Genomic DNA, 27,192 nt, shown 5'->3' on the forward strand with positions numbered 1-27,192 from the left:
GAGAAAGAAGTTTTATGATGTGCAATTCAATGAGCTACAAGAATTCGTAATTGTTGCCATGAAGTATGAGAAGTTGTTGATTGAAGAACAACAAGTGAAACACTCGTCCAAGGTGCCTCCCTTCTACAAAAACAAAGTTGTAATTCACCAGTTGGAGTTTGAAAGTCCTGAGCTTGGAGAAAGTGAAAACAATGGAGAAGAGGGAATAGAGATGTGTGCGGCCAAGATGACCACTCCTTTTAAACTGTTAATGGTGAAGGGGTTGGTCCAGCTAGTGAAAGATCAAAAAGTAGTGATGAATGATGGAGGATTTATGCCCATGAAGCCTCCAAATTACCAGGCTTATTCTTTCAATTTGACTAAGGCGTAAGAGATTTATGAAGAATTGGTGTGGGCAAGAATCATTGTGCCCGACAACACTAAAAAAATGCCTAAGCCTGAAGAGTTGAGAGGAAATAAGTACTGCAAGCTGCATTACACTTTTAATCACTCTATCACCAACTGTGTACAATTCAGGGACTGGATCCAGGACTTGATAGTTAAGGGAAAACTATTGCTAGAGAAACCTCAGGCAAATATGATGATAGATACAAATCTTTTCCCAGAAGCCCCAATAAACATGATTAACCTGAACTAGGTAAAGAAAGGGAAGACAAAGGTTACCTGGGAAGCTAGAGGAGAAAAAAAAAAGGTTATCAGGCCTACACAAGGAGTTAAAGGTTTGCCTGACAAACCACAGACAATTGTGGTTAAGGGAGTAGTGTTGTGTAGCAAGTGTCAGTGTGAGTGTGAGCTCGAGGTGCCAGCATCAGGAGCAATCATTGAGCAATAATTAATCAAAAGAAGAGAGAAAAAAGAACATGATGCTTGCAGAGGTGTTGTGTGGGCAACAAAAAAGGAAACTTCCAAGAATGTATTCCAGAGGTTGGGTAGAAACTTTGAACCTAAAGGCTTGTCTAAGGTATTCATAAATTATGACGTCTCTAAAGAAGCTGAGGATAAAGAAGCCAAGATGCCAAAGTGGGTAGAAGTGAGGCAACCCCAGCCAAGTTATCATGGCAGTTCAAGGCAGGGATGGAGAGAAAAGTCCAGGAACTTAATTCCTCCAGTTACTAAGAAGGATTTAGCGCGACTAGTCGTAAATGGTACATAGTTGGGAAGTATAGCAAGCCTATTAGAGAAATGGGAGCATCTATGATCAAAAGGGTTCAAAGGCAGTATACAGCCCACATGAAGTCATTAAAGATCCCTACCATTTCAAAAGCCTTTGGAAATGTCAAGTTTGAAAAAGCTACGCAAGGAAGGTAACTTTAATGGAAGAGTAAGAATGAGATAGAGAGGATGGAGGGATAATGAGATTATGTACCTTAGAATCCCCATACAGGAAAATACAGAGTGTTGAGAAGAGCTTAGGAAAATGTAGTAATGATGCCTACACCAGGTTGGAGGCCAGAACCTCTGTGTTTTGGGACCATCTCCCTTGAGAGGGGGATACCCCCACCTCTACTGGAAGATATACCTTATCAAATGCTAAGACAATTACTCCATTTTGACATAACAGTAGAAGAAAAGGTGCTCGAGTTAATGTTGCTCGAACATGCACAGACATGGATAGATGAATTTGTAGGTCAAATTGGAGGAAAGAAGGAAGATTTATCTAGATCTAGCAACTTCCACGTAAACATGACTTATGTGTTATCTGCCATGTTTTGCCCTGAACCTAATTAACCTTCCATGATGGAGGGTGATTACTTGGCAACAGAACTAATGATGGCATTTGTTAGTGTTGAAGAAGCTGGGAAAGGAGAAACAGGCATGACAGGTTTGCCCAAACCAACAAGGAAGTGATTGATGGTGGTGTTGCGGTCAATGTTCTTCCATTTAAACAAATGAAGAGATTGGGTAGAATTGAAAGAAATCTCATTCCTACTTATCTGATAGTTTCCAGTTTCTCTGGGGCCATTACCAGAACACATGGAATACTGCCCTTAGAGGTGGACTTGGGTCCAAGCAAATTATGTTAACTTTCTTCGTGGTGGATCGTAGCTCTACTTATGGAGCTTTTCTTGGTAGGGATTGGATTCACCAAAGTCTGTCTGTGCCATCCACTTTGCATTAGCAAGTCGCATTTTACCATGAGGCCAAGCCCAAAGAACCAAGATTTTGGGAGATAGTAGAGGCTGAGTCACGCCATTTCTCCCCACAGCTAATGTGGCAAAGGCAAGCTTCTATAACCCCCAATATTGGGATTTTACAGTGTCTAGGAGCTAATGAGAACTGCCGCTCAACCAAGGTGACGGCCCAAAGCTTCTAAAGCAAGGATTGTTTCTCACTAAGGATGAATAGGACAAAATTCATATTGTCCCAGACCACCAACACCAATGATGTCAGAACAAATAAGGAAGGACCAAGTAGTTGCAGTTAAGTCTTTAATCAAAAGACTGTTGGTATATAGAAGAGAGAGAATAGAAGTGAGAGATAGTTTAGCCAAAGAAGAGGCAGAGTAGGAAAAGGAGGCTTCAAGCACTCAGAACAGAGAAGAAGAGGAATTTTTTTTTTTTTTGGAGAAGAGGTGGAAGCAGCCATATACATGGCTAAGTGTATACATGACTTGGATTGGGTAGATGATGTGCCCAAGGGTCCAAAGTCAGTTGAATTTTTTGTGCACTGAGCTTGATAAGCCAGCACCAAAGGTACAAGACACCTTAGAAACCTTTAATTTGGGAATTAAGGAGGATCCAAGGCCCATACAACTCAGTGGCTTGTTGGAAGTTGGGAGTCGGGCAAAGATAGTGAGCCTTTTACATGAATTTAAAGATTGTTTTGCTTGACATTACACTGAGATGCCAGGTTTAGATTCCGCCTTAGTAGAACACAAAATGCCTATTAAGGAGGGATATAAACTTGTGAAGCAAGCTCCCAAAAGAATGTCAAAGGAGATTGAAGAAAAGGTCAAAGAAGAAATTGAGAAGCTGGTAAAGGCTGGATTTATTAAGCCTGCCAAGTATGTTGAGTGGTTGGCCAACATTGTACCCGTATTAAAAGCTGTAACTAATGCAGTTTGATGTTGTGTTGACTATAGAAACATTAATGGAGCCATGCCTAAAGATGAATATCCCATGCCAATGGCTAACCTATCCATATATGCAGTTGCAAAACACAAAGTTCTATTTTTATGGATGGGAATGCCAATTATAATCAGATAAAAATGGCTAAAGAAGATATACATAAAACAGCCTTTAGGTGCCTAGGACATATAGGAGCATATGAATATGTAGTCATGTCATTTAGACTAAAAAAATGCTGGTGCAACTTATCAAAGAGCAATGAATGCCATTTTTCATGACTTAATCGGCCATAGTGTGGAGGTGTACATTGATGACATTGTGGTGAAATCCAAAACTAAAGAGCAACACTTAGAAGACCTCAAACAAGCCTTAACCATAATGAGAACCTATAAATTTAAATTGAATCCCAAGAAATGTGCTTTCAGATCGGGCAACTTTTTGGGATTCCTTGTTCATCAAAGAAGGGTTGAGGTAGACAAAAATAAAGCTCGAGCAATAATAGAGTCATGATCCCCTACCAACAAAGTGCATTTGCAAAACCTTTTGGAAAAAATCAACTTCTTAAGGAGATTTATTGCTAACTTGGTGGGCAAGATTCAGCCGTTGACTCCTCTACTAAGGTTGAAAAACCAAGAAGATTTCAGGTAAAGCCCACAACACCAGGAAGCCTTTGATAAAGTAAAGGCTTACTTGGCCTCTCCACCAGTACTCATGCCACCTCAAAGAAGAAAACCTTTAAAGCTTTATATTTCTACCTTTGAAAGTCAATAGGAAGCTTGTTGGCCCAAAACAACAAAGGAAGGAATGAGCAAGCAGTATAGTACCTTAGTAGGATCCTTATTGAGGTGGAGACAAGATATTCCCCAATTGAGAAGTTATGTTTGGCATTATATTTCACAGCCTGCAAGTTGAGGCATTACGTATTGCCTTATCACATCCATATTATTGCCAAGACCAATGTTGTCAAGTATATGCTGTCAAAGCCAATGCTAACTGGAAAAATTGGAAAATGGATTATAGCACTATCAAAATTCAGTTTTCAATATGTGCCTCAAAAAGCAATAAAGGGGCAAGCAATTGCAGACTTCTTGGCCAAGCACCAAGAATCACAGGATGAGCTTATCAATGTCCTAGGAACTCTAGAAGTGGCCAATCTCTGGATCCCACCAAGCAAAGCCCCATCGGGCAAAGATGAATGGATTCAGTAAGAGATAAAAAGGATAACCAGCCTTTGGATCACTCCTTGGATTGTCAGTATTGATCCCGATGGTGTTCAATATTGTTATTCATTCCTTCTAGATTATCAAGATACTACCAACAATCAGGCAGAGTATGAGGCACTGATAATTGGCTTAGAAATCTTGATAGAGTTGAGGGCAACTGAAGTTGAGGTGTTTGGTGATTTAGAATTGGTGATCAATCAGCTAAATAGAGACTATAAGTGCAGACACATCATCATGGCAGGTTATTACTTGGCAGTGACTTAGCTACTGGGTTATTGGGGCACTAAGATTTCAGTCAGTCATATTCCCAGATAATCAAATTCAATTGCCAATGAGATGGCACAATTAGCTTCTGGAGCACCAATCCAAGAAAGAAGGTTCGAGATAGATGTGGAAGTACAAAGGAGAAATCTCCATTTTATCTTTGAGAGAGAGTTCAGCCTAGATGTAATGACCAAAGAGCTTGAGATAGAAGATTAGAGAACACCCATCATCTAATACCTGAATGATCCTTCTTTTCCCACAAGTAAGAAAAATCGACAATAATTAACTAAGTTTGTATGTGGGATAAAACTCTATTAAGGAAGACCCCAGATGGACTTTTTGTTGAAGTACTTAGGCCAAGAAAAATCGATGAGATTGATGGTTGAAGTACATGAAGGAATTTGTGGAGCATATCAAGCTAGAACCAAAATGAGGTGGTTACTGAGAAGATATGGTTATTTCTGGCTCGAGATGGAAAAGGATTGCAAGGCTTATGCTCGAGGGTGTGAAAAATGTCAAAGATATGGACCCCTCCAACATGTGCCCTCAATACCCTTAAATCTTGTGGTGAAGCCTTGGCCTTTCCGAGGATAGGCAATGGACTTCATCGAGCAAATTTACCCAGCTTCTAGCAAGAGGCACACTTTCATAATTGTGGCAACAGACTATTTTACCAAATGGGTAGAGGCTTCAGCTGTAAGACTATCACTTCAATTGCTGTCAAGAAGTTCATTAGGACCAAGATCTTACACAGATATAGGGTGCTTTAGACAATTGTTACAGACCGCGAGCCATCTTTTATCTTGAAAGAAGTAGAGGAATTTGCAAACAAGTTCAAGGTAAAGATGATCCAGTCTAGTCCTTATTACCCCCAATCAAATGGTCAAGTAGAGGCCAGCAATAAGATCTTGGTAAATGATATTAAGAGAATGGTGCCAGATAGTCTAGAGAAATGGCATGAAAAGTTAGGAGACACTCTTTGGGCTTATAGAACCTCGAAGTAGGCAGGAACTAGAACTACTCCTTATGCTTTAACCTTCAGGCATGATACTGTGCTTCCTATGGAAATCAATGTTAGTTCTATCAGACTCCAAAGACAGTTTGGTCTACACAGTGAGGAATACCTTCAAGCTATGTGTCAAAGAGTTGAAGATTTAGATGTAGCCCGAATCGAAGCCTTGAACAAAATCCAAGAAGGGAAGAGAGCTATTGCACAAGCCTATAACAAGAAAGTGAAGTTGAAAACCTTCAAGGAATGAGAGTTAGTATGGAAGGCAATTCTGCCCTTGGGAGCTTAACTTAGAGGTTTTGGGAAATGGAGTCCTACTTAGGAATGATCTTTCTGTATCAACAAAGTGTTGGAAAAATGGGGTTACTACTTGGCAGATTTAGAAGGAACCTTGCAAATGCATCCAGTCAATGCTAAGTTTTTGAAGAAATATCACCTAACCTTGTGGGGTGTAAGAGATTGTTATATTGAGGAAGTATAAGCATTTTAAGAAAGTCAAAGTTAGTTCCTGGATTTACCATAGTTAAAGATTCAAAGAACAAAAAAGACAAGTTGATAGGAAGAAGGAAGTCATTTCATTTCAACAAGAGAAGGAAGATTACAAAAACTTTAGCTCAACAGTTTTACACTTTGGCCAAGGCAGATATTCTAGAGTAATTTGTTTGTATAATAGTGAAAATCCTACCAGGTTCTTATAGATACATGTTGTTGTTGGCTAGTTGGGCTTCAGAGTCTTCAACCTCCTGGTTCACCTTCTTCACTTCTTCTATTTTCTTGTAAAGTTGACTTGCCAGGGTCATCTTTTCAGCTTTTAAAGTGGAAAGTTGCTCCTCCAACCTTTAAATCTCAAACTCTACCACCATGATCCTATCTTCCATGGTTGATCTCTTCTCTACCAGCTGTTGAAGTGTGTCTGAAGTCTGAGTGTGTTTTTCTTTATAACACTTCATTCTGTTGAATGCCCACTCTACCCACTGATGTTGATCCCTCAGCGCCCTTAAATTCTCAAAGAAATTAAGAAAAGACTCGTATTGAGCCTTGTAGAGCTCAGTCAAAGCCTTCTCAACATTATGGAGAGCCTTAAAGCTAAAGGAAGATGTGAAATCTCTCCTCATCCATTCCCTGAAGACTTGGCGCACATCTTGAAAAAGCTGAGGCTCAGAATGACGGCTTAGAGATCATAGCCTTGTCCTAATTTGCCTGAACTCTTTGACAAGCTCAGGCAAAGAAGTTGTTGGAGGGATAGATGCAAGAGGTGGTAAGGGCATCACTCCAGCTCATCCAAAGGCAGAGGCAGTAGAAGCAACTTTAGTTGGAAGAAGGGGAAGGGACCCAGAAATAAGAATGATAGCAGCAGTGTTCTTCTTCTTTGTCCGAGGAATAGAGATCCCCGTAATACCAGAAGCCAAGGAAGGCCTAGGAAAAGCTAATTTACGCACTAAGGGCGGAGGAGATTGGCCCGAGCCCTCGCCAAAACCCTATTGCAATCTAAGGAAAAATGGATTAGGAAGATAGTCTACAAACGAAATTAAAAGAAAGAAAAGGAAAAAAGTAGAGTTCACATACTTGGGTTAAGCTTTGAGCCTTGGAAGAATGAGGGGGAGTTGTTGTTGCCTTTGACGGTTAAAGAGGATCAGCCTCGCTTGCTGAATGAGGAGAAGTGTTGCCCGAGTCCATACCAGAAACCTGAAACACCAAGAGAAAAGACAAGTGTTAACAAGCTAACTTGTGCAATGAAGAAAATAGAAGTAGAAATACTTGTATACCTGAGCGAGACCCTAAACAGAATAAGGAGGCACCTCTGTGATGGCAGTGGCCTTAGGAGAAACCGGGGGATTTGCCCAAGAAACAATTTAGGGAGCCCTCGGGCTAGTCACTTCTGAGACCACTAGGATCTTGGGGACTATTGGCTCCCCAAAAGTGGTTGGTGGTGGTTGATAGGCCTCATGCATTAGAGAGGACTAGAAAAACAAAAACAAAAATAAAAATAAAGTATGAATATCATATTAGAAGAACTTCAAAAAGGAATTCATGAAAATTTGATGGGAAAGATACTTACTGAAGTGCTATTGTCCTCCACATAATGTAGCATCTCCCCAGTTCTTAGATTGAACCGAGAAGTTAAAGTCACCATAAGCGTTGGAGAAAAAGTTGTATGAGTGGAAATAGAGCTCTGCTCGAGTGAAGATGCAAGTTCTCCAACCTTGGCTTATGAAGGAATGGAAATTGGTCATTAACTTCAAAATTTGTAAAGTCACAAGCCTTATCTAAGAAAGAAAATAAGTATACCTTTGAAGGTTTAGCCTGAGAAGGGGAAACATACACCATTCGGGCCGGAAAAGAAGAAGCTTCGAGCTAAGAAATCCCTTCTTACCTGGTGTCGTGTTTCAAGCAATCAAGCAAAGGATTAATACAATAGTTAAATAAGGAAAAACTTCAAAAAGGCGACTTAGTGCTCAAAAGAATAGAGGCCATACCTTCAGCTCCTTAAGGATAGTGTCAAGAAGCCCCTTGTCCCTTTGGTGCATTTTTGCATCGAATGGTTCCTCTCTTACAACAAGAGTAGGTCTTTTGGTTGCTGAAGGCCTTAGTTAAAAGAAAGAATGAGGTATTAGCTCATGCCCCCAAGGAAACTGAAACTACAACTAAGAAAATAAGATTACTTACTAGAAGACTTATGTTTTTTCCTGTCTGCTTCGACTAAAGGGGCAGGGAAGGATCTGGAAGGTTTTGAAGCTTTGGAGGTTTGAGCCCTAGTCCTCTTCCTTGTTGGAGTTGCTCGCAGAACAGCCAAGGCTAGTCGAGGCTCGAGCTATTTTTCAGGCTCGGACTTTGAAGTTTCCACCACAGATGCCCTTACCCGCCGAGGTGCCCAAGTCCACTTCAGGCCCGGCTTCATCCTCAGAGTCCCCAAATAGCTTAGAGACATCCCCAGCCTCTCCAACAGTGTGACTGGACCCAACTTCTTGTCTAGCAGCCTCATGAACGACCAAGGCATCTGCAGCCTCTTCATTCAACCCGACGTCCGCTTCTCCAGTGTTGCCTTGGGCTGCAAGTTCAAAATAACCAAGAATGATAATGGATGACAGATTATAAAAGCATCATAAAGTTCAAGTTAAGGCAATGGAAGATACCTATTAGAAGAAGTTGGTTCTTCTGGTGGATCATCTTCTTCCAACTCTTGAGCTCATTTGGCTTAGGATAGGTGATAGGAGCATATTCATGCGACTTAAATGGCTTGTTCTCGTGCATTTACGTTATGTTTCTTTAGTTATTTTAGTCCTTTATGCTTCTTTTGTGTGTTTTCAGGTTCTAAGGGCAAAGTATGCAAAAGGATGCCTTTTGGAGCCTTTTGGAGCAAATTAGAGATTGGAATGGATATCATATGCTTGGAGCCAAGAGGATGGACGAAATTGAAGGATTCCTCCTCCATTGCAGCCACATGCACATTCAATCATTCACACCAAAACCTTGCACATGCTTTCCCATTTCATTATTCATTCACCTTGCAGCCACTCCACATGCATTTCTAGCTTTTCCTTTGCATTCCCCCTTTAATCAACACATGCATCCACTCACCAAGAAATCATTCATTCCACATGCACCCAAAACACCACCAGAAATCATCATTGTCGTGGGTACCTATCCCATTTCAGATTGTCATTCCACTTCATTGCACATGCATCTTCATAATTCAACACATGCATTCATTATTTATTTACTTTGCATCCTTTAATTTAATCACATGCACATTCAAACAAACACAATCATTCCAGCCATACCTTGCATTTTCAGATTGTTCCTCCATCATTGCACCACAATGCAGCCACATGCACTTGTTCCTCTAACATTTCAGCCACTTGCACTCCCATTCTCTCCCAAAACCGTGCACATGCCTTCTCCTTGCATTTCCAGCCATTCCACATGCTATTTCAGCCACATGCACTCATAATCATTCAACCAACATGTGCACATGCAACCTAGCTGTCATGTTCCCCCCATTTCACCTATAAATACTCATTCATTCACACTCATTCATACACAATTCATTTTCACAACAGAAATTGGTCCCTTGGGGCCGTGCCCTTCACAAAGTCCATCCATTCCATTCAAACACTCATCCATTGCAGAAATGTAGACATCAAACCACCATTGTGCCGTGCCTTCCCCTACAAATCCAAACACCATCCTTCCATTCCTTCACCACTACCCAAACCATTCACACCATCAAACTATCCCTAGACCTTGTGCTACAACGAAGAGGAAGATAAGAGTGCCTAAACGTTCATACAATTCAAGTTTGAGTTGTTGGAATGTTTAGGTGTTTCTTTGATTTCTATGTTTAATTTCAATACTCTATGTTTTGTACGAATGAGGCATGGAAGAGAAGAGTGCCTAAACGTTCATACAATTCAAGTTTGAGTTGTTGGAATGTTTAGGTGTTTCTTTGATTCTCTTTGTTTTGTATCATAAGGAACTAAACCCCCCTTGGCTAGGGGGTAATTTGAAATATATGTTTATGCTTGCGTTTTGATTTGATTACTTCTAATTTCGTTTCATAAGTTGTGATTCAATTTGTTTAACTATTTGATTGATAACTTATTTATGTATGTTTATTAAGAGTGCACACTTAATTTTCATGCATGAATATGACGCTAGAATATAAGTGAGTTTCACCTAATAGTTACGAACTTATATTCACAAGTAGTGGAGGTTGCTTATAAACAATCGCGTTAAATGAATTCTTGGCAAGAGTATCATGCATTCATAGTTACAATTGCCTCGTCAACACTTATAATTTTCATAGAGCGTAATGATTCTTGCTTGTATCTCTTCTATGCATTCATGTTGAGGACTTGTGGGGAATGTTTTGAATTGTTGTATGCGCTAACCCATCCAATTCAATAACGTTAGGAAGATTTGAAGGTTAATTAGTGCATCACGGTTAACCCGGGGTGTTGAGTTTCATGGTTTATTGAAATGCAATTGGAAATCATTTTATTATGCAAGTATAACATGTATGGAGATGAACCCCTTAGCCATTCTATCATCCATTCATTCCATTCCATCAAATTCGTTTTACAATCTGTTTAGTTTATTAACTTGTTTTGTTATTTCAATTCTCGTCAATTTAAAACCCCCCTTTACTTTCTTGTTCTTTAGTGTTTAGAATTTGTTTAGTTTATGTTTTAAAGTGTTTTGATTCAATTTTATTTCCCAATTTCGTCCAAATTCACCAAAGTGCTCAAAACTGCCCAGAAAGTGATTTTAAGGCAGTTTTGAGTGTTTTGGGTGATGTTTGAGTCTTTTGGTTTGTTTTAATGTTTTAAGTGTTTAGTTTTACATTCTTTGAGTTAGTTTAGTGTTTTATATTGTGTTTTTACGTTCTTGAGTCAAGTTATTACTTAATTTCGTCCAAATTTGTGTTTGTGCTCAAATCTGCCCAGAAAGTGGTTTTTAGGCAGATTTGAGTGTGTTTGTGTTGTTTTGAGTCTTTTGGTTTGTCTTAGTGTTTTAAAGTTTAGTTTTGCATTCTTTGAGTCTAGTATAGTGTTTCATATTGTTATTTTACGTTTTTGAGTCAAATCCAAGTGGTTAACAATCCCTCCTAATCCCCGGTCTAGAACGATCCCTACTTATACATATACTACAATTTGACGAAAAGAGGGTTTAATTTGTGCGCGTATAAATCACGCATCAATAGGATTTGAAGGAGAGTTGCTTGAAAAAATGATCATGGGACTTCCTTATATCTCATCCATACTTCCTGGACCACTTGGCCTCCCACCAAGTAGAGAAGGAAGGAGTGCACTCAAAGTTGAGGGCCACGAGCTTGCGGGCAATCTTGCTCATCACCTCTAAGATACGCCAAGTTACCCAAAATGTGATCTTCTGAGGAGAACGGAGGCAACAGGAGGTTTCGCAGTGCACAGAGTCGAAAAAATGGACTAAAATAGCTTGTCTAAACCCCCCATTACCTAGCACAAAAGTTGGGGTGGTAAACCTCCAACCCGTGCTCATATCATGTGCAGCATTTCGCACTTCGCAAGCTAAGTCTTGTTGCTGGATGCAACTCACAAACTTTTCCTTACATAGCGGGCTAACGTCTTCCCCGAATGCGTCCTGAAAGATTTGGTCTGAGAACCATGGGTATCTTCGCCGAACAGAAGCACCTAACTCTAAGTTTGCTCGAGTCCTGCAAACTCGGAAGAAATAGAAGCAGGAGAATGTTGAATGATTAGTTGGGGATGCCTAGGCCAAAATGCGGGCAGGAACCACTCATTTGGGGAACTCCAAGTTTAGCACCTAAAGCTCGGGGAAATACCATTGCAGCCACAACTGGACCATCCAGGTTGGCCTATTAAGGTTAGTCTCATAGGGCTCACCCTTGGTTATCTCATACACGAGATGGTAAAGGTAGGCAAGGAGGAAGGGCCCCGTGGCCACATCATCGAAGGAGTGTAGTGCCTCCACCAAAGGAATCCACTCTAACTTCACTCCTTCGGATTTATTAGGGAAGACATGTTTGTTGAGCTAGTACAAGAGAAAATGCATGTGCTCCTAGTCCCTATTTGCGGTGGCAGGCAGACTAAAGGTGCTCTTGGCAAACGGGATGAAGCCTACAAATGAAGTCTCATAGCTCTTGAACATTGAATAGGCGTACTCTAGCTGAATGATAGAGTCAGAGTCGCCCGAACCTTCAGCAGTCGGGCGAAAGGAGGAAAACCAGTTATGGGTCACATCTACACATCGGCCCGAGGGCCTTAGCTCGAAGACTTAGGCCATGTCAAGGACGGTCGGAGACATGGGACCCATTCAAAAATTGAATATGTTGGTCCCCGTGTTCCAAAAGAGAAGAGCTGTGGTCAAAAGCTTAGGCTTGGCAACCACCGTGACCTTGGAGAGCATAATGAGCTCGTAGATGCCGTTATTTATCCACTTCTTTTTTAAAATAGGCTCAAGCTCATTTACCCATTGTGCCCAGGCCTCGTCCTTCATCAAGGGAAAGCCTCTTCGATGAGTATACCATTTGGAGGAGGAAATGCCAGCTTCGGCGAAATATGGGTTGGGGGTGAACCAATTTGCTTTAGGCATGTTGTTCTCCACAACAACTAGGACCCTGGAAGTCCAAGCAGGCCCCAGGGAGTGTACTCATCCCTCTTCGAAGAACATTGAAGTGTTTAGGCTAGCATAAGGGCGATGAAGACCGATGAGAATGCGGCGCATATTGACAATACCTTCGCCAAACTCGTATGTAGGACGAGTAGTTTTGGGTGCCATTTGATGATTTTTGAAGAGATGGAAGAAAATGAAGGGCAGAAATCAAGAAAGAGGTTGAAGACAAGTGAGTTCTAGGAAATCTAGAAATTTTGGAAATTCAGAGGATTAGAATTGCTAAGGTATTTGGCCGAAGAATTTAAGTGAAGATTATATAAGGAACAGTTAGTTAATGTTGGAGATCATGGGTTAGTGCAAAGGTTTAGTTAAAAATGGCTATTTAAAATGGTGCAAGTCCCAAGTAAAAGCAAGTAGTTCATTTTAATCATCATTAAGGCCTCGATTTGTAGACTTAACAATGATTAAAGGGAGCACTATTTGGGTTAGTATTTGAATATTGGGCTTGAATGAAGGAAGGCCCAAGGATGCCAAATTAAATGAGGACTTGCCCGAAGCCCAGCATCAAGCCCAGAGACAAACTAAAGCCCTCTCAGCCAAGGCATAGGCCATGTGCCTTTGACTGAAGTGACAACTGACAGAGACCAACTCATTAGTAGCCAAAAAGCACTTTATAATGGCATAAAGGTGTAAATACATGATGACTCACTGCCCTTGAAAGCCCTCGGCCAAGAACAAAGTTGTAACAGTCAGGTCAAATCACCTATAAAAGGAAGAAGAGACAACAGAGACAAGGACACTCAAACAACCAATTAAACAACATACAAACTCTGCTCTCAAGCCATATTTGCATCCAGAAAAGCTGAAACCAACCTAGATTCAGTCTTTTTAGTCATAGTTTCTTAGAAAAGCTATCATTTATCTAGTTTAAAAGCTCTGTTACCTTCCCTAGTGTTGTAGTATCAATTCCCTCGTGTAAAACCTGTTTACCATCCATCTCTTTTAGCATACAACCTCTGTAAACTCAAAGAGAAATGGCTGTAAAACATTCAACCTTGCCCAAGTCTTTTTGTTTATCCTTTAATTTCGTAGATCTATCATTTAAATGTACTTTTCAGCATGTATTCAAGTCATTACTAGTTATTACCTACTTAAGAGTCTCATTTGCACCTAGATCTAGTTAACTTAGTAAACCTGTTTTCATTAAGAATAATATGAAATGGAGGAAATGGTTTAAAGGGCTCTGGACTCCCTTCATTTGAACACACAAGATCATAAACTAAAAGTCCTTGTTTACAAGGCAAGAAAAAGAACTTAATGGAGACTTAACCCATCTATGATAGTCATTTGATAACAAGAAGTTTGAGTAACTTGGGACGCAAGTAACCACTCAAAACACATCTATTTCAACATATGTTATACTGAGATAACAGTGGCACGCCTAGACTTTGTTAGTTTTGATTGTGAACCTCAAGGCCTACACCTAATGCTCCACAAAGGCACCTTTCAAACTAACTTCAAACTCATCTTGCGGCATACAAAGCAGCAAGAGATCACCCGACGACCAACATCACCAAAAGTGCCATTCACCCTTAGGGAGCTGTGTGAGGGGCCATCCACCTTTGCCTCGAACAATTAGTAGGTCTGATCATAAGTGGGAAGTTCTGTGATTTCACTACAAAATGTGTTGAGGAGTCAAGTTGATTCCATATAAAATTGTATGCAGTTTTGTAATTTGGTCACGAAATGATTTGTGAAGGAATTCCTTCACAATTTTATGAGCCAAATATTATTCTTACAATGTGACTTAGTATCATAGTTTAGTGGTATTCATTTTAACTAGTAAGTGAGAAGTCTTATGGTCGATTTTTATCTAAGGCGTATTCAAACATGGTTGATCCATTCAATGACTTAGTGTGACACCCGTGTCGTGTTTTTCTGTTAGTGTGAATAATGGGAATAGTATTGTTCACACTAAGATATTTTTTTAATACAATGGTACAATCATTCATTCTCTTAGGGTGAATAATATCATTGTATTAAAAAAAAAATCGTACAAAATTTCTCCCCTTCTCTCCCCTCCTAACATAGCATCATTTCACTGTTCAAACTTTATATTTGAAACTGTTCGCTCTTTTTATCATCTAAAGATCTTTTGTAGAAAAAATTACTTGATTTGATGAACGTTTAGTCATTCATATTGAATAAAAGAAATTACAGAATCATTGTGAAGATATTATTTATTGCTTTAATACTCAATATTTTGAAAACGGCTAACCGAAAGCTATGAACATCTTAATAGTTAGCAACAAAAATCTTCAACATTTTTCAGTTGCTTTCTAGTGAACATAATTATGTTCAGTAGCTCAGCACCACTATCTTTTAATTCGTCATGATTTCTAAGAGATTGTGGTTTTATTTAAGGGAACTTTAACGAAAAGTTTCCAGTACTGTTCATTTTAATGAAAAATCATATTTTTATACTAAAAAGTTAATCCTGGTACTATTCACTTTACCCTTTATTTTGTCATCATCGTTAAAACTCAAAGTTTTTAAGCCTTTTTTTTATTAGTTTTCCTTTTATTTAATGCTTGAATTTAAAAGCATATGAGAGTGTTATTTAGTATTACGATCTAGTGAAATTTGTCTTCATTTGTAAGTAAAAGTTTTAAATTCGACTTTTGTGACTGACGAGTTCGATGTCAAATCATTTTAGTTAACTCATTGTGCAGCATATTTCAAATTTTTCACCCATTAATGTAAATATATCATTGTACTATTATTTTCAACATTAAAAAATTATAACGTTTGATGGATAATTTTGTACGTTTGATGGATAATTTTGTACTCTGAACATGTCTACTCACGTAAGCATAATAAATATAGTAAGGTTTATGTTGAATTTTCAACACCAAAATTGGAGAGGTCAAGACCATGCGGGGGCATCCCACCACGATCCGAACACATTCTCTCCTCCACCAATGAAAAGGAGTTAATTAAAGCAGCTTTGTGCAGCGTCAAAGACAGACTGAACGCTACTTGGCCACTACCAACAACGAATCAATTTTTCCCTCAATTGCAAGTTGCAAATCTCAAAGGACAAATACTAAAACAAACACTCAGACTCTCATCATTGTCACTGCAATCCACCACCACAGAAAAATGCGGCCGTAGGCTCAAAGTACCACCCACACAAATTGACCCTTCAAACGACCTATTTCGAAAATCTAATTCGGAGTGTCTCTGGCCACTAAAAACGTTTCTAACTACATTTGACAAAACAAATGCTCTTTGTTTATAAAGGTGATTTTGGAAGAAGCACTTATCAAATGCTTCTTCTAAAGGCACTTTCAAAGTGTTGTGAGCAGAAGTGTTTTCTAAAAAAAATAGTCCCACTCACAATTGCTCATTTGAAAATGCTTTAAAAGAAGCACTCACTTTTTTTTTTTTTTACCTATGCAAGAAGCACTCTTACTCATGAACTGTTAAGTGTTCGGTGAAAAAGTTCTTTTAAAAAGCAAAAGCATTTTCTTATTTTCTGTCAAGCTCTATCAAAAATATATTTGACTATCTGAAAACACTTTTAACCATCTTAAAAGCACTTGCAAACATGTTAGTGTTTACTGCAAAATTCAGTACAGCATTGGCCCTTAATTAACTACGGCAGGAAAATGTTTAGTTACAATAGTAGCGAGCTTAGAGACCACAAACATGATTATATTCACAAAATCAGTATTTACAAACCCAAAAACAGCATTCTCCATTGTCCAAGGATATTTGATATTTCACATTTGGTGCTGCATATGCTGGAAAGCAACTAGTGTTTGTCTTCCCTGCTATCTTCAAAATTAAAGGCGTGTCGAAATCATTCTCATAAGTCTGATGGATGTTAATCTTCTGCGTTTCTCGGCAGGATTTTGCTGATGCAAGGAGGCCTAATCGCATTATTTTCTACTTATATCCAATTATGTAACAGACTTGATTCTTCGGAAAAAGGATCACACGGCAAAGAACTCGTCAAAATAGGGCCATTCTTGAGATATAAATAAGCTAGTTTAGGCGTCGAAGTTCTGAAGAGAAGAAAGCCACTGTTCCATATAGTTCTTGCAATCTGCATATGCAACCAAAATGCTGATTAGCACAGATGACATACTAAGAGCATAAAAACTTAACAGAACCTTTGCAATATTACACAATCAGTAAAGTCTGAGAAGCCTAAAAAGATCAAGAAACGAACAAGCAATTTGATTCCTCGTGTAAACGAGGAGCCAACTGACATAATAAGTTCAGAAATGTTCGGCACAATTGCCCCACGCACCTCCGAAAGAAGAAAACAAAAATAGCAATAAATCATCTCAAGACTTATGCTCACAAAAGGGTAACTGTGATTTTGTTCTCATGCACAATTTGCAGTTCACTTGGAAATATTCTCATGTGCTTTCACAGCATTCAGAAAGAGGTCAAAAACCAAGTCTTTCTTCAAGTTTTGCAAAGGTCATGCAGTCAATCTGCCAATCAGACCAGGTTGTGAAGATGAGAGTTATCCAAGTGGCTGATCGATCAACTTGAAGCTCCAAGAAAATGAGTTCTGCAAATTACAACCTTTTTGACTAGTCTCCAAAAAACTGGAACATGAGGTCCCAAAAACCATAATATTTTGCACAGAGCAGTGCATTTCCACTTCCCCCCATATACTTTCAATTGGTTTTGAGAATTGCAACCACAACGTTGTCTACTTACAGGAAAGGACCACAATAGGATGCCTTGTCATTTTTGGTAGTAGATACTAACCAAATACGCCAATTTCTTTTTAGTTTTATTACAAGAGATATTTCTACTTTAATCTAAGCTTATCTAAGGGGAGGGGAAGGGTTGGAACACGGAATGCAGTGGGATGAAGAGGAGGATCCTATCCACCAGATTTCCCAGCATAAAAGAAGGTCACAGATTGATGTCTTCATAAATGACAATAATTGACTCAAAATCCCCAAAATAGAACCAACAAATTGTTTGGTATGAAATGAACAACCCAACCTTATCTATTCCTAGAGCAAGTAATCACCAAAAACAAGATTTTGTTTTACCTCAGAAGCATCCAAATATCAATTAACTTAAATTCCCCAACAGTTGGAATTTAAATTAGATTATCTCTCGAATAAAAAATTACTCAACAGTTTCAATAGATTGCTGTTTGCAGTCATACTCAATCAAAAGCAGAAAAGATACAAGAAGTATATTTCTTACCAGATGAGAATTCACCAGGGAGCTTCTTGATGGCACTCAAGAGCTCCTTGTTAGAATCATCCACCACCTCCTTGCAGCCAGGGGTATAGCACGGGACCAGCACTGCAAAGCTATTATCCGATTCGTCATCGTCACTCTGGAAACCAGAGCCATGAGGCTCCAACCACCCAATAGACCAGTCCGAATCGTCGGATTCGGACCCTGACAAAAACCCACCACCATCCGATGGCACAATAACAATATCATACTCCCTATCAACCCTCCTCTCTTCCCTACTCTGCCATTTCCTCTTAACCTTCCTCGGAGACGAGGCCATTTTTGGGCCCTTAACCGAAGAGAATTGAACCGCCCCCGGTTCCCTCAGACCACCAAAACCACACTCAAAAGAAGAATTCATTGAGGAGCCACTGTTAGCAGGCTCCTTCTCCTTCCCACCCCACCAACACCATGACAGACGAGTGAAAGAGACTGCCATTTTTCGGAACCCCAATTTAGTGGAAAGCTAAAAGATGATGGCAAAGAATTGAGGGAAAAAGGAGTAAAAGCCCAGAGAGACTCAAAATTTGAGACCAAAAGAATGGGAAGCCCAAACGGTTCCTCCCTGTTGCAGCAGCAACCAACTGTCAATCACTAACAAAAGTAAATCATATCCTAACTCAAAATCCACTACCGAAAGCAATAATTAAGACCATTTAAAAAGGTAAGGATCAATTAACCAAATCTAAAGATAGCAAAAAGCCATTGATCTTGTTTTCCTCATAGATCAAGGGGTCAAATCAAACAAGATAGAAACTTAGTCCAATGAATTAGTAAAACCAAATTTCAGTAATCAAGCTTAAAACTTTCCATTAATAGAAAAGTCTCAAGAATCAAACTCAAAGAAAACCAACTTGAACTTAATCGAACTCCAAAAACACAATGACCCAATTGAAAATATTCAAAAATTACTTCAACTCCCTCTTTTTTTTAGTTCCAAATATACCCAGAAAAATTCACAGTTAAAACACCGGAAAATCACAAACCCAGAAAACAATCCCCAAATTTTGAGTCCGCAAACTGACAATATCTTACTTATAGAACAAAACCCACCCCAAAAACTTGAAAAGGAAGACTTGGGTCAAGACCACGAGTACAAAGTCTGAATTTTTCGAGATTCCAAAGGGGTGAAATCGGTACTTTATTGCCCAGAAGAAAAAAAAAACCCCAAAACTATGGCGGCAGACGGAGGTGGAGTAACCGCGAAGGAAAATTTCAGAAAGAGAAAAGGAATTAATAGGGTTTTCGCAGCCCCGTCATCGCCACCGTCGTCTTCTTCTTTCTTCTTCTTCCTCTCGCTCTCTCTGTGTTTTCTGAGAAACCAACTGCGAGTGAACGTCTGCTTCCGAATTTATAAAAAAAATCCTCTCCAATTTATTTATTTATTTATTTTTCATTTTATTTTGGACTCTACCGTGGCACATTCGACGGTCGTGATCTAGCCTTTCTGTTCAGATAGTGCGGCGGAGTATGAATCTTACTGTGCTCCTCCGATCGTTTGGCATCCTTTCCGAGTCGTGTAATTAATTAATGGGCTAATTTAAAATTAGGGTGATTAGTGGGGTGGATTCCAAATTTGCTGACGCGGTGGATCTAAACCCCAATCATTGCGTGTGTTTGCGGTGCAAGTTACTGACACGTGTAACCTATGTCAACCTATGGGTTAAGGCTTCGAAGAAAACATTAAGAAACGAGCATGAAAATATATGAAGGAGTTTGACTCTTTGCATTGAATTATTGAAATGATAACTGACATCTAATTGTCACTTAGTGCTGTGGTTTAGTGATATTTTTTTTTATTTATAAGTGAGAGATTTTAGATTCGATTCACGCTAAAGCCGAATTTGAATCACATTATTGGTAGGCCCATTATGAGGTTAAACTCATCTCATCTCTCTTAGTATAGATAATATCGTTTGTTAAAAAATGAAACTCATATCAGATTCCTCAAGGCTCAATGAATAATACCGTTATTTCATTTTATTTTTTTTAATACATCATATTGTTACATTAGGGGATTTGGGAGTTGAGCTAAGTCACATAATAGGTAGTTTAATTTGGTATCGAATTCGTCATTTATGAAATTCGAACCTAAGACCTTTCACTTTTAAGCAAATGAGGAATATTATCAAACCATAGTACTAAGTGATAATACTATTATTTCATTGGAAAAAGAAACAGAAACAATAAGAGTGCTGAATTTGAGATACATTCTTAGTGCCATCGCATGTTTAATAAATGTTTATTATAAAAAATGAACCGCAAGTTGAATAAACTCTTGTCTTGTGCTCTCGTTTGATAGTTGCAATTTGCATGGGTAATGTCGTGATCAATGACTCATATGCACAGCCTAATGGATACAAAAAGGACCAACAGCCCCTCCATTTGGCACGTTACATGAGAATGAAATGATGAAAAGGCTACCACCAAAAGGTTACCAAAAAATAGTAAGAGGCTATTATATTATAAGTTATTCTGTAAATATCATTTATGTAAATAAATAAATAAAAATTAAAGTTATTTAGTTAATTAATTGTAGTAAATAAATAAACAGCTCATATTATAATTTTTTTGTTTTGCTAATTCCAATCATCTATTTTTATACAACTTGATGACTACATGATCTCATTTTATATTCATTTTTTAAAATGATGATATTTACACAATCTATAACATGAAATGTTCTGTGAGGCAGCAACGAAATAATTAAAGGTTACCAATTCTTATCATCCATTCTTTATATAGCTTGATGACTACATGATCTCATTTTATATTCATTTTTTTTAAATAATGATATGTACTGATCTATAACATGAAAAGTTCCGTTAGCCAGCCACGAAATAGTAAAAGGATGGATTCCTAACAATTTTTTTTGTGGAGCCAAGTATTGGTGTGTGGAAGCAAAGCTTTCAAGGTTTGAGCTTTTGGATATAATAGTGTAATTACAAAGAGGCAGTAGAATGTGGTGTATCTAGTGTTTCTGAGTATGTGGTTGTGGTGACAAGGCTCTTATCATAACTTGTGTTGTGTGGCACAAAAATGGCAAATGGATAACTTGCTAGTTGCCACCGTCCTACAAATTAAAACCGTCAAAATGGACCCTCTTTCAACACCAAAAGTGCACATGAATGAAATGTACCATTCATATGGATGACACCACCTACTATCGACAGTTATTGAACAACCACCAATTGATAGGGAGATTCTTTGGGTTAACTTAACCCTAGGTTTCTCAAAGGCGATAAGGCTATGTCTCTATGGTTTCGTGAGTTTTCGTGTCGCTGAAAATGTCATGAGGTCAATGTGGTAGCTCATGTTATCGATTTATTTGCTTTAAACACTGGCAATTGTAGCGCATTATGAAATCTTGTTAGTTCTTTTTTTTTTTTTTTATGTTAGCTGAAGCGTAATTTACAATACCAACCTAATATAGATGCAGTTTAGAAATAAAAAAAAGTAGTTTTTTTTTCAAAACAAAAAAGTATCATTTTGAGTCAATTTTGTACAACCATTTCGTCTTTTATTTTCATTTGAGAAAAAAGCTCCACTCCTTCCGAAATTGTAACCTTCTCCTTCAAATTCGGAGTGCATTCTTTTTTATTTTCATCAACATTTCATTTGTTTCCTCCACTCTCACAACCCATTTTAGGAAGTAAAGGAATCAGATGCCCAACCAGTGAGCTTCCATGCAATTCTACCAATGTCCATAAAGCTCTCTCAAATTTACCATATGGTAAAACTCCAAGGTGAAAAGAAAAAAAAGCCACATGGGATTTTCAAGGTAAGATGAAGGGGAATCACTTCTTTGGGTCAAATGAAGGCTACATGATATGGAGAAAGCATCAAAGAGAGTTTCACGGATATTGTGATAAAATGAGGTGAAAGTGACACCGTCGATTTATGTTTCAATCTTGGCCAATGGTCTTAACCAAAGGCCAAGATCTCTAAGTTTGGACATGTTGAACTCATAATTTCGAGCTCAACCAGAGTTTGACCTGGTACGCAATTTGTTAATTCAGGCTTAACAAAATCCTCGTGACTCATCCGTATGGATTTTAGATTTCTATTTTCGTTCGAGCAAATATCTAGTTGAACCCGTCTAAATTATTCCCCAGAAAAAAAAAATGGAAAATCGATCTTTGTATGTATATACCCCAACAATCTTGACTTTTTTTTCCTTTACCAAATGTCAAAAGTTCATTAGAGATTCCTGAGGCCTAATCAAATCTTGGTTAAAGCTAGGGTTTGTGTTGTAGGTTTCATCCATTATCGACCCCTTTTTGTTTCTGTAGATGATGCAAACCCTAAACGAATTTCTTAGGAATTGGGATTGAAAGGCCCAACACAAATCCAATCCCAAATTCCAACGGCTAGTATTTCACGATTCCCATCCTGTCCTAAACTTCCAAGTTCCAACACAGTTTAAAGCACTAACGCCGTTAGTAGCCAACACTATAACGCCGTTAGTGTAGGGTCGTACAATACCTTTTCAATTTCCACACTCGAATCCTAACGGCTACTTCTCTTTCTTTCCGAGTTTTCTCGCATTTGCTTTTCCTCTCACTTTCCTCAGCACAAAGAAGTGAAACAACCAGAAAATCGAAAACCCGCAACACTTGCGTGAAGTCCTACTCGAATGTCGAATCTGTGATCTCGCCAGGTACGTTTCTGGGTTCTCTTTGTTTTTCTCAAATCTTGTTTGGTTAGTGAGAAAATTTCAGGAAATTGATAGAATTCTCGGTTTCGGATGTAAAACCAGTCTAACTAGGAAACATGTTCATTTCCTGTGTTTTCCTGGAGACCAAACACTAAGTCATTGGTTGTATTATGCTAGATTTAAGCAGTTTTCCTTCACTATTTGTTGCATTTTTTTTTTCTTCTTGTGATTTTTGGGTCTGGACTGTCAAATTCTTAATTTCCAAGTTGATTTCTATAGATTTTGTTTTCTCAAATCTCCGATGTGGGGTTTCCAACAATGTTTGGTTGCTAAGACTGCCAAGAAAAAGAAGAAGAAGAAGAAAAATTGAAATCTTGATGTTTGCCCTTTTGTTCTTTGTTGGGTTTAGATTCAAGCTCTTAGTTTCTTTGTGCTTCTCACTTTTTCTCACCAAACAAACAATGGAACAAAGCATGAAATTTCCACATTCAGATTTTATGGGGACCTTTTTATCCGAATCAAGGTCTTATTACGATACCCGAGACGAAGAATAGACACAATGTAGTTATAGATTCATATCAGTTTGTTTCTCCATTCATTTAATATACATGTACTGATATGTTGTTTCGGAACATTTTCTGATTCCTTGGTGTCCTCATTATTTTCTGTTGTATTGAATCTTGACTGAAATGTTTTCTAGAAGTGAATAACTTTTGAGTGTCTACACACATTTAGCCACAAATTTTAACTGAAAAGATGCGTGTGGTGCAAAATTTCAAGTTGGCATCTAATTGTGCTAAATTCTTGACATTTCTTATGAGTATGGTTCATCCTGTAAGGAAAGAAAAAGGTCAGAAAGACGGAGGTGTTTTTCGGTTGTTGAGCCGTTGAAACATGATTTTCCATTTCCAGTTCTAGCGCTTCAGCTGTATTGTTTTCGGTTCACGTTGTCTTGTGTTATATTGTTCTTAGTATTCATGTGATAAGAATTTGGGATGTGTTGGATATTGAAGTTTTGTTCTGTTTGCAAACAGGTCTTTTTTGTTAAACTGAAAGGGGAAAAAATATGGAAAAGGTTTACGAAGAGCTGGACGAAGTTAAAGCTGAGCTTGAGAAGCTCAGGGCAGAATATAAAAGCAAATCAGAACCATACGAGAGCTTGAGGAAAGCACACAATGAGCAGCTCACAAAATTCCAGCAGGCAAGTTCCAAAATCGAGCAGCAGACACAAGAACTAAACAAGAAGACAGAGGAAATCTCGATGGCAAAGCAGACGTGTGAAGATCTTAAATGCGCTTTGAAAGAGGAAGAGTCCATAGTTCAACATCTAAGGGCTGCAAACGATAAACTTCGAGTTGATTGTGATGAGAAGTTTAGAAAATTGGAAGACATGAACAAAGCGTTGGCATTGGCTTTAGACGAGGCAAATGAAAAGAAAATGGATCAAGAGCAAACACTTTGTGCATATAAAGACGAGATTAAAGACCTCAAAGGCCGTCTATCAGTCTCACAGAAGAAATGTTCGGAAGCAGAAAAGAAAGCAAATGCACCCAAAGAGCCGAGAGAAAGAGATGAGGTGATACTCAAACTAGAGGAGGAAAATCATAAAGTTCAAGATAAAATAAAATGGAAGACGGAGCAGTTCAGACATCTGGAAGAAGCCCACAACAAGCTACGTGAACAATTCAAGGCTGGTAAGAAGGAATGGGAGATGGAGAAGTCTTCATTTCTCGATGAGATTTGTCAATTGCAGATGAGTTTAGATTCTAAAACCCAAATTTCAGATAATCTTCAAAACCGGCTGCAGGGGTGCAACCAAGCCCTGGCTCATGAAGAAAGCCGGACAAAGTGTCTGGAGGTTCAAGTCTCTGAATTCCAAACACGCTTTGAGAACGTCTTTTCTGATCATGAGCATGCCAAATCGCAGCTGGAATGCTTGACTGCTCAGAGGGACAAACAAATTGCATCATTGAGACAGTCTCTAAGCACCAAAGAGGCACTTCATAAAGAAATGGGATATCAAACAAGGAAGCTGGAACAAGAAAATCAGGAGTTGCGAGCTTTGCTGAAAGAACTCCAGGAAGCCCAAATCCAATCAGCACCAGGTTCACCTTCCCTGGCAAAGCTACGAAACAAGCTCAAAAGTTTGGAGCAGATGCACAGAGAATCTGTTGCCAATCATAGGGCCAAAGAAGCTGAATGGAGCTCTCAACTGGAAAGTATGACGGCAGACCTGAACAACCATAAGTCTGAGTTAAAGAGTAACTGTGCAGCACTAAAAGAACTCAGGATGGAAGTGGAGCAGAAGCACAGGGACTGTACAGATAATCGGCTCAACAAAGTTGTATGCAACTCTCAACTAGAAAAGATGACGAGTGATGTGCGCAACTATATGAATGAGCTAGAAAGGAAAGATGCAACGATAGAAGAGCTCGAGATGGAGTTGGAATCCAATCATTTTCTAAGTATGCAGCTAAAGTTGGAAAATGAGGAGCTTTCCGTCATGTTATTGGTTTTAAAACTTGGAATTTCTGAGGCACAGTTAAAGATTGCAAATGAGAAGTCTGAAATGGATCGGCATGATAAAGAGAATGAAGAAAAGATTTCTCTGTTGATGCAACAGCTGGAGATGAAGAATGATGTTCTTATTAGAGCACTGGCAGGTACTGAAGAAGAGCATGAAAAGGCAGCATCTTTATCGAGTAGAATTGAAGTTATGGATCTCATTGACAACCAGAAGCTTCTTATACAGAAAGAAGTTGAAAGAGAGCTTAGAGAAGTTAATGATGCCTTGGAGAGAGCAAATGTTGAGTTGGCTGAAAAAATATTTGAAGAAAATGAAATTGAATTTGAATTGCAAATATGGAAATCAATTGCAGAGCGCTTAAGAAGTGATCTTGAAGCAAGTGTAGGAATGTGTAAAGAGTTGGAAGCTTCTCTTCTTGCACAGGTAGAAGTCGAGGAAACCATAAAGCAACAAAAAAAGGGTCTTCTTTCTATTTTTGAAGAGAAAGACAAAATAATAGATAACCTCCAGGAGAAGATTGTGTTACTGGAGCAGAAGCTCGACGATGCTGAGTCAGTAAAGACAGAGACATCGATGTCCTTAGAGTCAGAGAATTCAATCTTTCTCCAATTCACAAGAGAGAAGGACAAGAACTTTGAGCAACTCGAGAAAGAGGTCCACTGGCTAGAGCAGGAATCATTGAGAAGGGAATTCGCAGGTCTCGTGATGGCACAAACTGATGCAGAGAGAACATTTGAGTATGAGAAAGAGAAACTCATCCAGCAAGTCGAAGAGAAATACCAGAGAGTGAATGTTCTTCTCCAGCTTGTGGAGTCCTTGGAACACAAGTTTAACAGCTCATTAGCTTCTTTCTCTTCACAGCTAGCCGAGAAACAGTCAGAAATTGATATGATTTACGAAGCTTGGGAGAAAATCACTGCTGCTGAGGTTATGGCTGCACTTGAAATTGAAGAAAAGAAATTGATGGCCATGGAACTTGAGGATGAAATCTGTAATATACAGCAGAAACTCGAATCACAACAAAAATCCTTGTGTGAGTCGAAACAGAAAGCATTGGAGGTCGAAGCTCAGTTGGAAACAAAAGAGCAGGAAGTGAAGAGACTGACTAATCAAATGAAGACAAAGCTAATAAACTCGGATCCCTTGGTTGAGGAGCTCAAGAATAAAAGAAGAAATTTACTTGAAGATGTCATTCAGTTGTCATCGGAAAAGGAAAATTTATTGCGGTTTATAGGAGGGCTGGGTGATAAGATCGGGGAGTTCTGCGCTACGGATAAACAACTGATGGGAATGTTGGAAAGGATAATGCTCTCTTTCGACGACAAAGGTTCAGGAATGGATTTGAAATGGGATGATGAACTTGTTGATCCAGAACAAGAGAATGTGTGTACGCCTATCATCGTCAAGATATCTGAAGCCATTTCTGATAAAAGATCTCCGTTTAGAGACCTCAACCATTAGCTAGTACATGTTTCAGAATATCATGCAGTTTAGTCATAGCATGGAATTTTTTAGCTTGTGTATGACGACCCACGCGTGTGTAAGTATTTTATTTCCAACCACAACAAGTTTCCACAAATTTGACTTATCCTTTTAAGCATGTAATTTTCTTTTGCTTATGTGCATCAGCCAATGTTTCTGCAATTTATTAAGTTTCTCTTTGCAAACTCGTTTTCGACGAGAAAAATTGAAATTGGTTCATCAGAACAATGGTTCGCCTTTAGTCAAACTCAAAAGGTTTAACCTTTCACAGTGTTCACTGTTCTGCTGTCAATTACACCAGTTAACATGAAGAATCAACCTCGACGGTAAGTCTAAATGTTAGAATGCTAAATTAAAATGTAACCAGTTAGGGTTTGGTCTTAAGTAAAATCGAGCTCAACGAACGCAAAATTTTTTCTGAGAATTGCCAATGTTGTCTTACCTCTCGAGCATTTATTTAGCAGAATGCGGTTTTCCAATAAGAACAAACACCCCTTAACTGCGTGTTTTATAAAGTCCTATGCAGATTAAGCTTGAGATCGATTGTCATTTTGTCTGATTAGCAA

At 38.8% G+C, this 27,192-nt stretch overlaps 3 protein-coding genes across 3 annotated transcripts; 2 read left to right on the forward strand and 1 right to left on the reverse strand.

Moving 5' to 3' along the window:
• The first annotated feature begins 1,737 nt into the window (after window positions 1-1,737).
• On the forward strand, window positions 1,738-4,555 carry LOC148699218 (uncharacterized). The gene is made up of 3 exons (XM_088693053.1): window positions 1,738-1,822; window positions 3,969-4,272; window positions 4,324-4,555. The coding sequence occupies exons 1-3, from the start codon at window positions 1,738-1,740 to the stop codon at window positions 4,553-4,555; spliced, it is 621 nt and encodes a 206-aa protein (XP_088549179.1).
• Window positions 4,556-16,311: 11,756 nt separating this feature from the next.
• LOC137720752 (uncharacterized) lies at window positions 16,312-19,307 on the reverse strand. Its single transcript, XM_068459868.2, has 2 exons — window positions 17,925-19,307; window positions 16,312-16,791 (listed from the first exon to the last, which is right to left on the reverse strand). The coding sequence occupies exons 1-2, from the start codon at window positions 18,397-18,399 to the stop codon at window positions 16,736-16,738; spliced, it is 531 nt and encodes a 176-aa protein (XP_068315969.1). The 5' UTR covers window positions 18,400-19,307; the 3' UTR covers window positions 16,312-16,735.
• Window positions 19,308-21,589: 2,282 nt separating this feature from the next.
• LOC137720997 (uncharacterized protein At4g38062-like) lies at window positions 21,590-26,763 on the forward strand. Its single transcript, XM_068460126.2, has 2 exons — window positions 21,590-22,620; window positions 23,652-26,763. Exon 2 carries the CDS (start codon window positions 23,684-23,686, stop codon window positions 26,603-26,605), a length of 2,922 nt encoding a protein of 973 aa, XP_068316227.1. The 5' UTR covers window positions 21,590-22,620; window positions 23,652-23,683; the 3' UTR covers window positions 26,606-26,763.
• Window positions 26,764-27,192: the final 429 nt, after the last annotated feature.

This window comes from Pyrus communis, chromosome 1 (assembly GCF_041283825.1).
Source record: "Pyrus communis isolate YQ-2024b chromosome 1, ASM4128382v1, whole genome shotgun sequence".
Classification (NCBI taxonomy): domain Eukaryota; kingdom Viridiplantae; phylum Streptophyta; class Magnoliopsida; order Rosales; family Rosaceae; genus Pyrus; species Pyrus communis.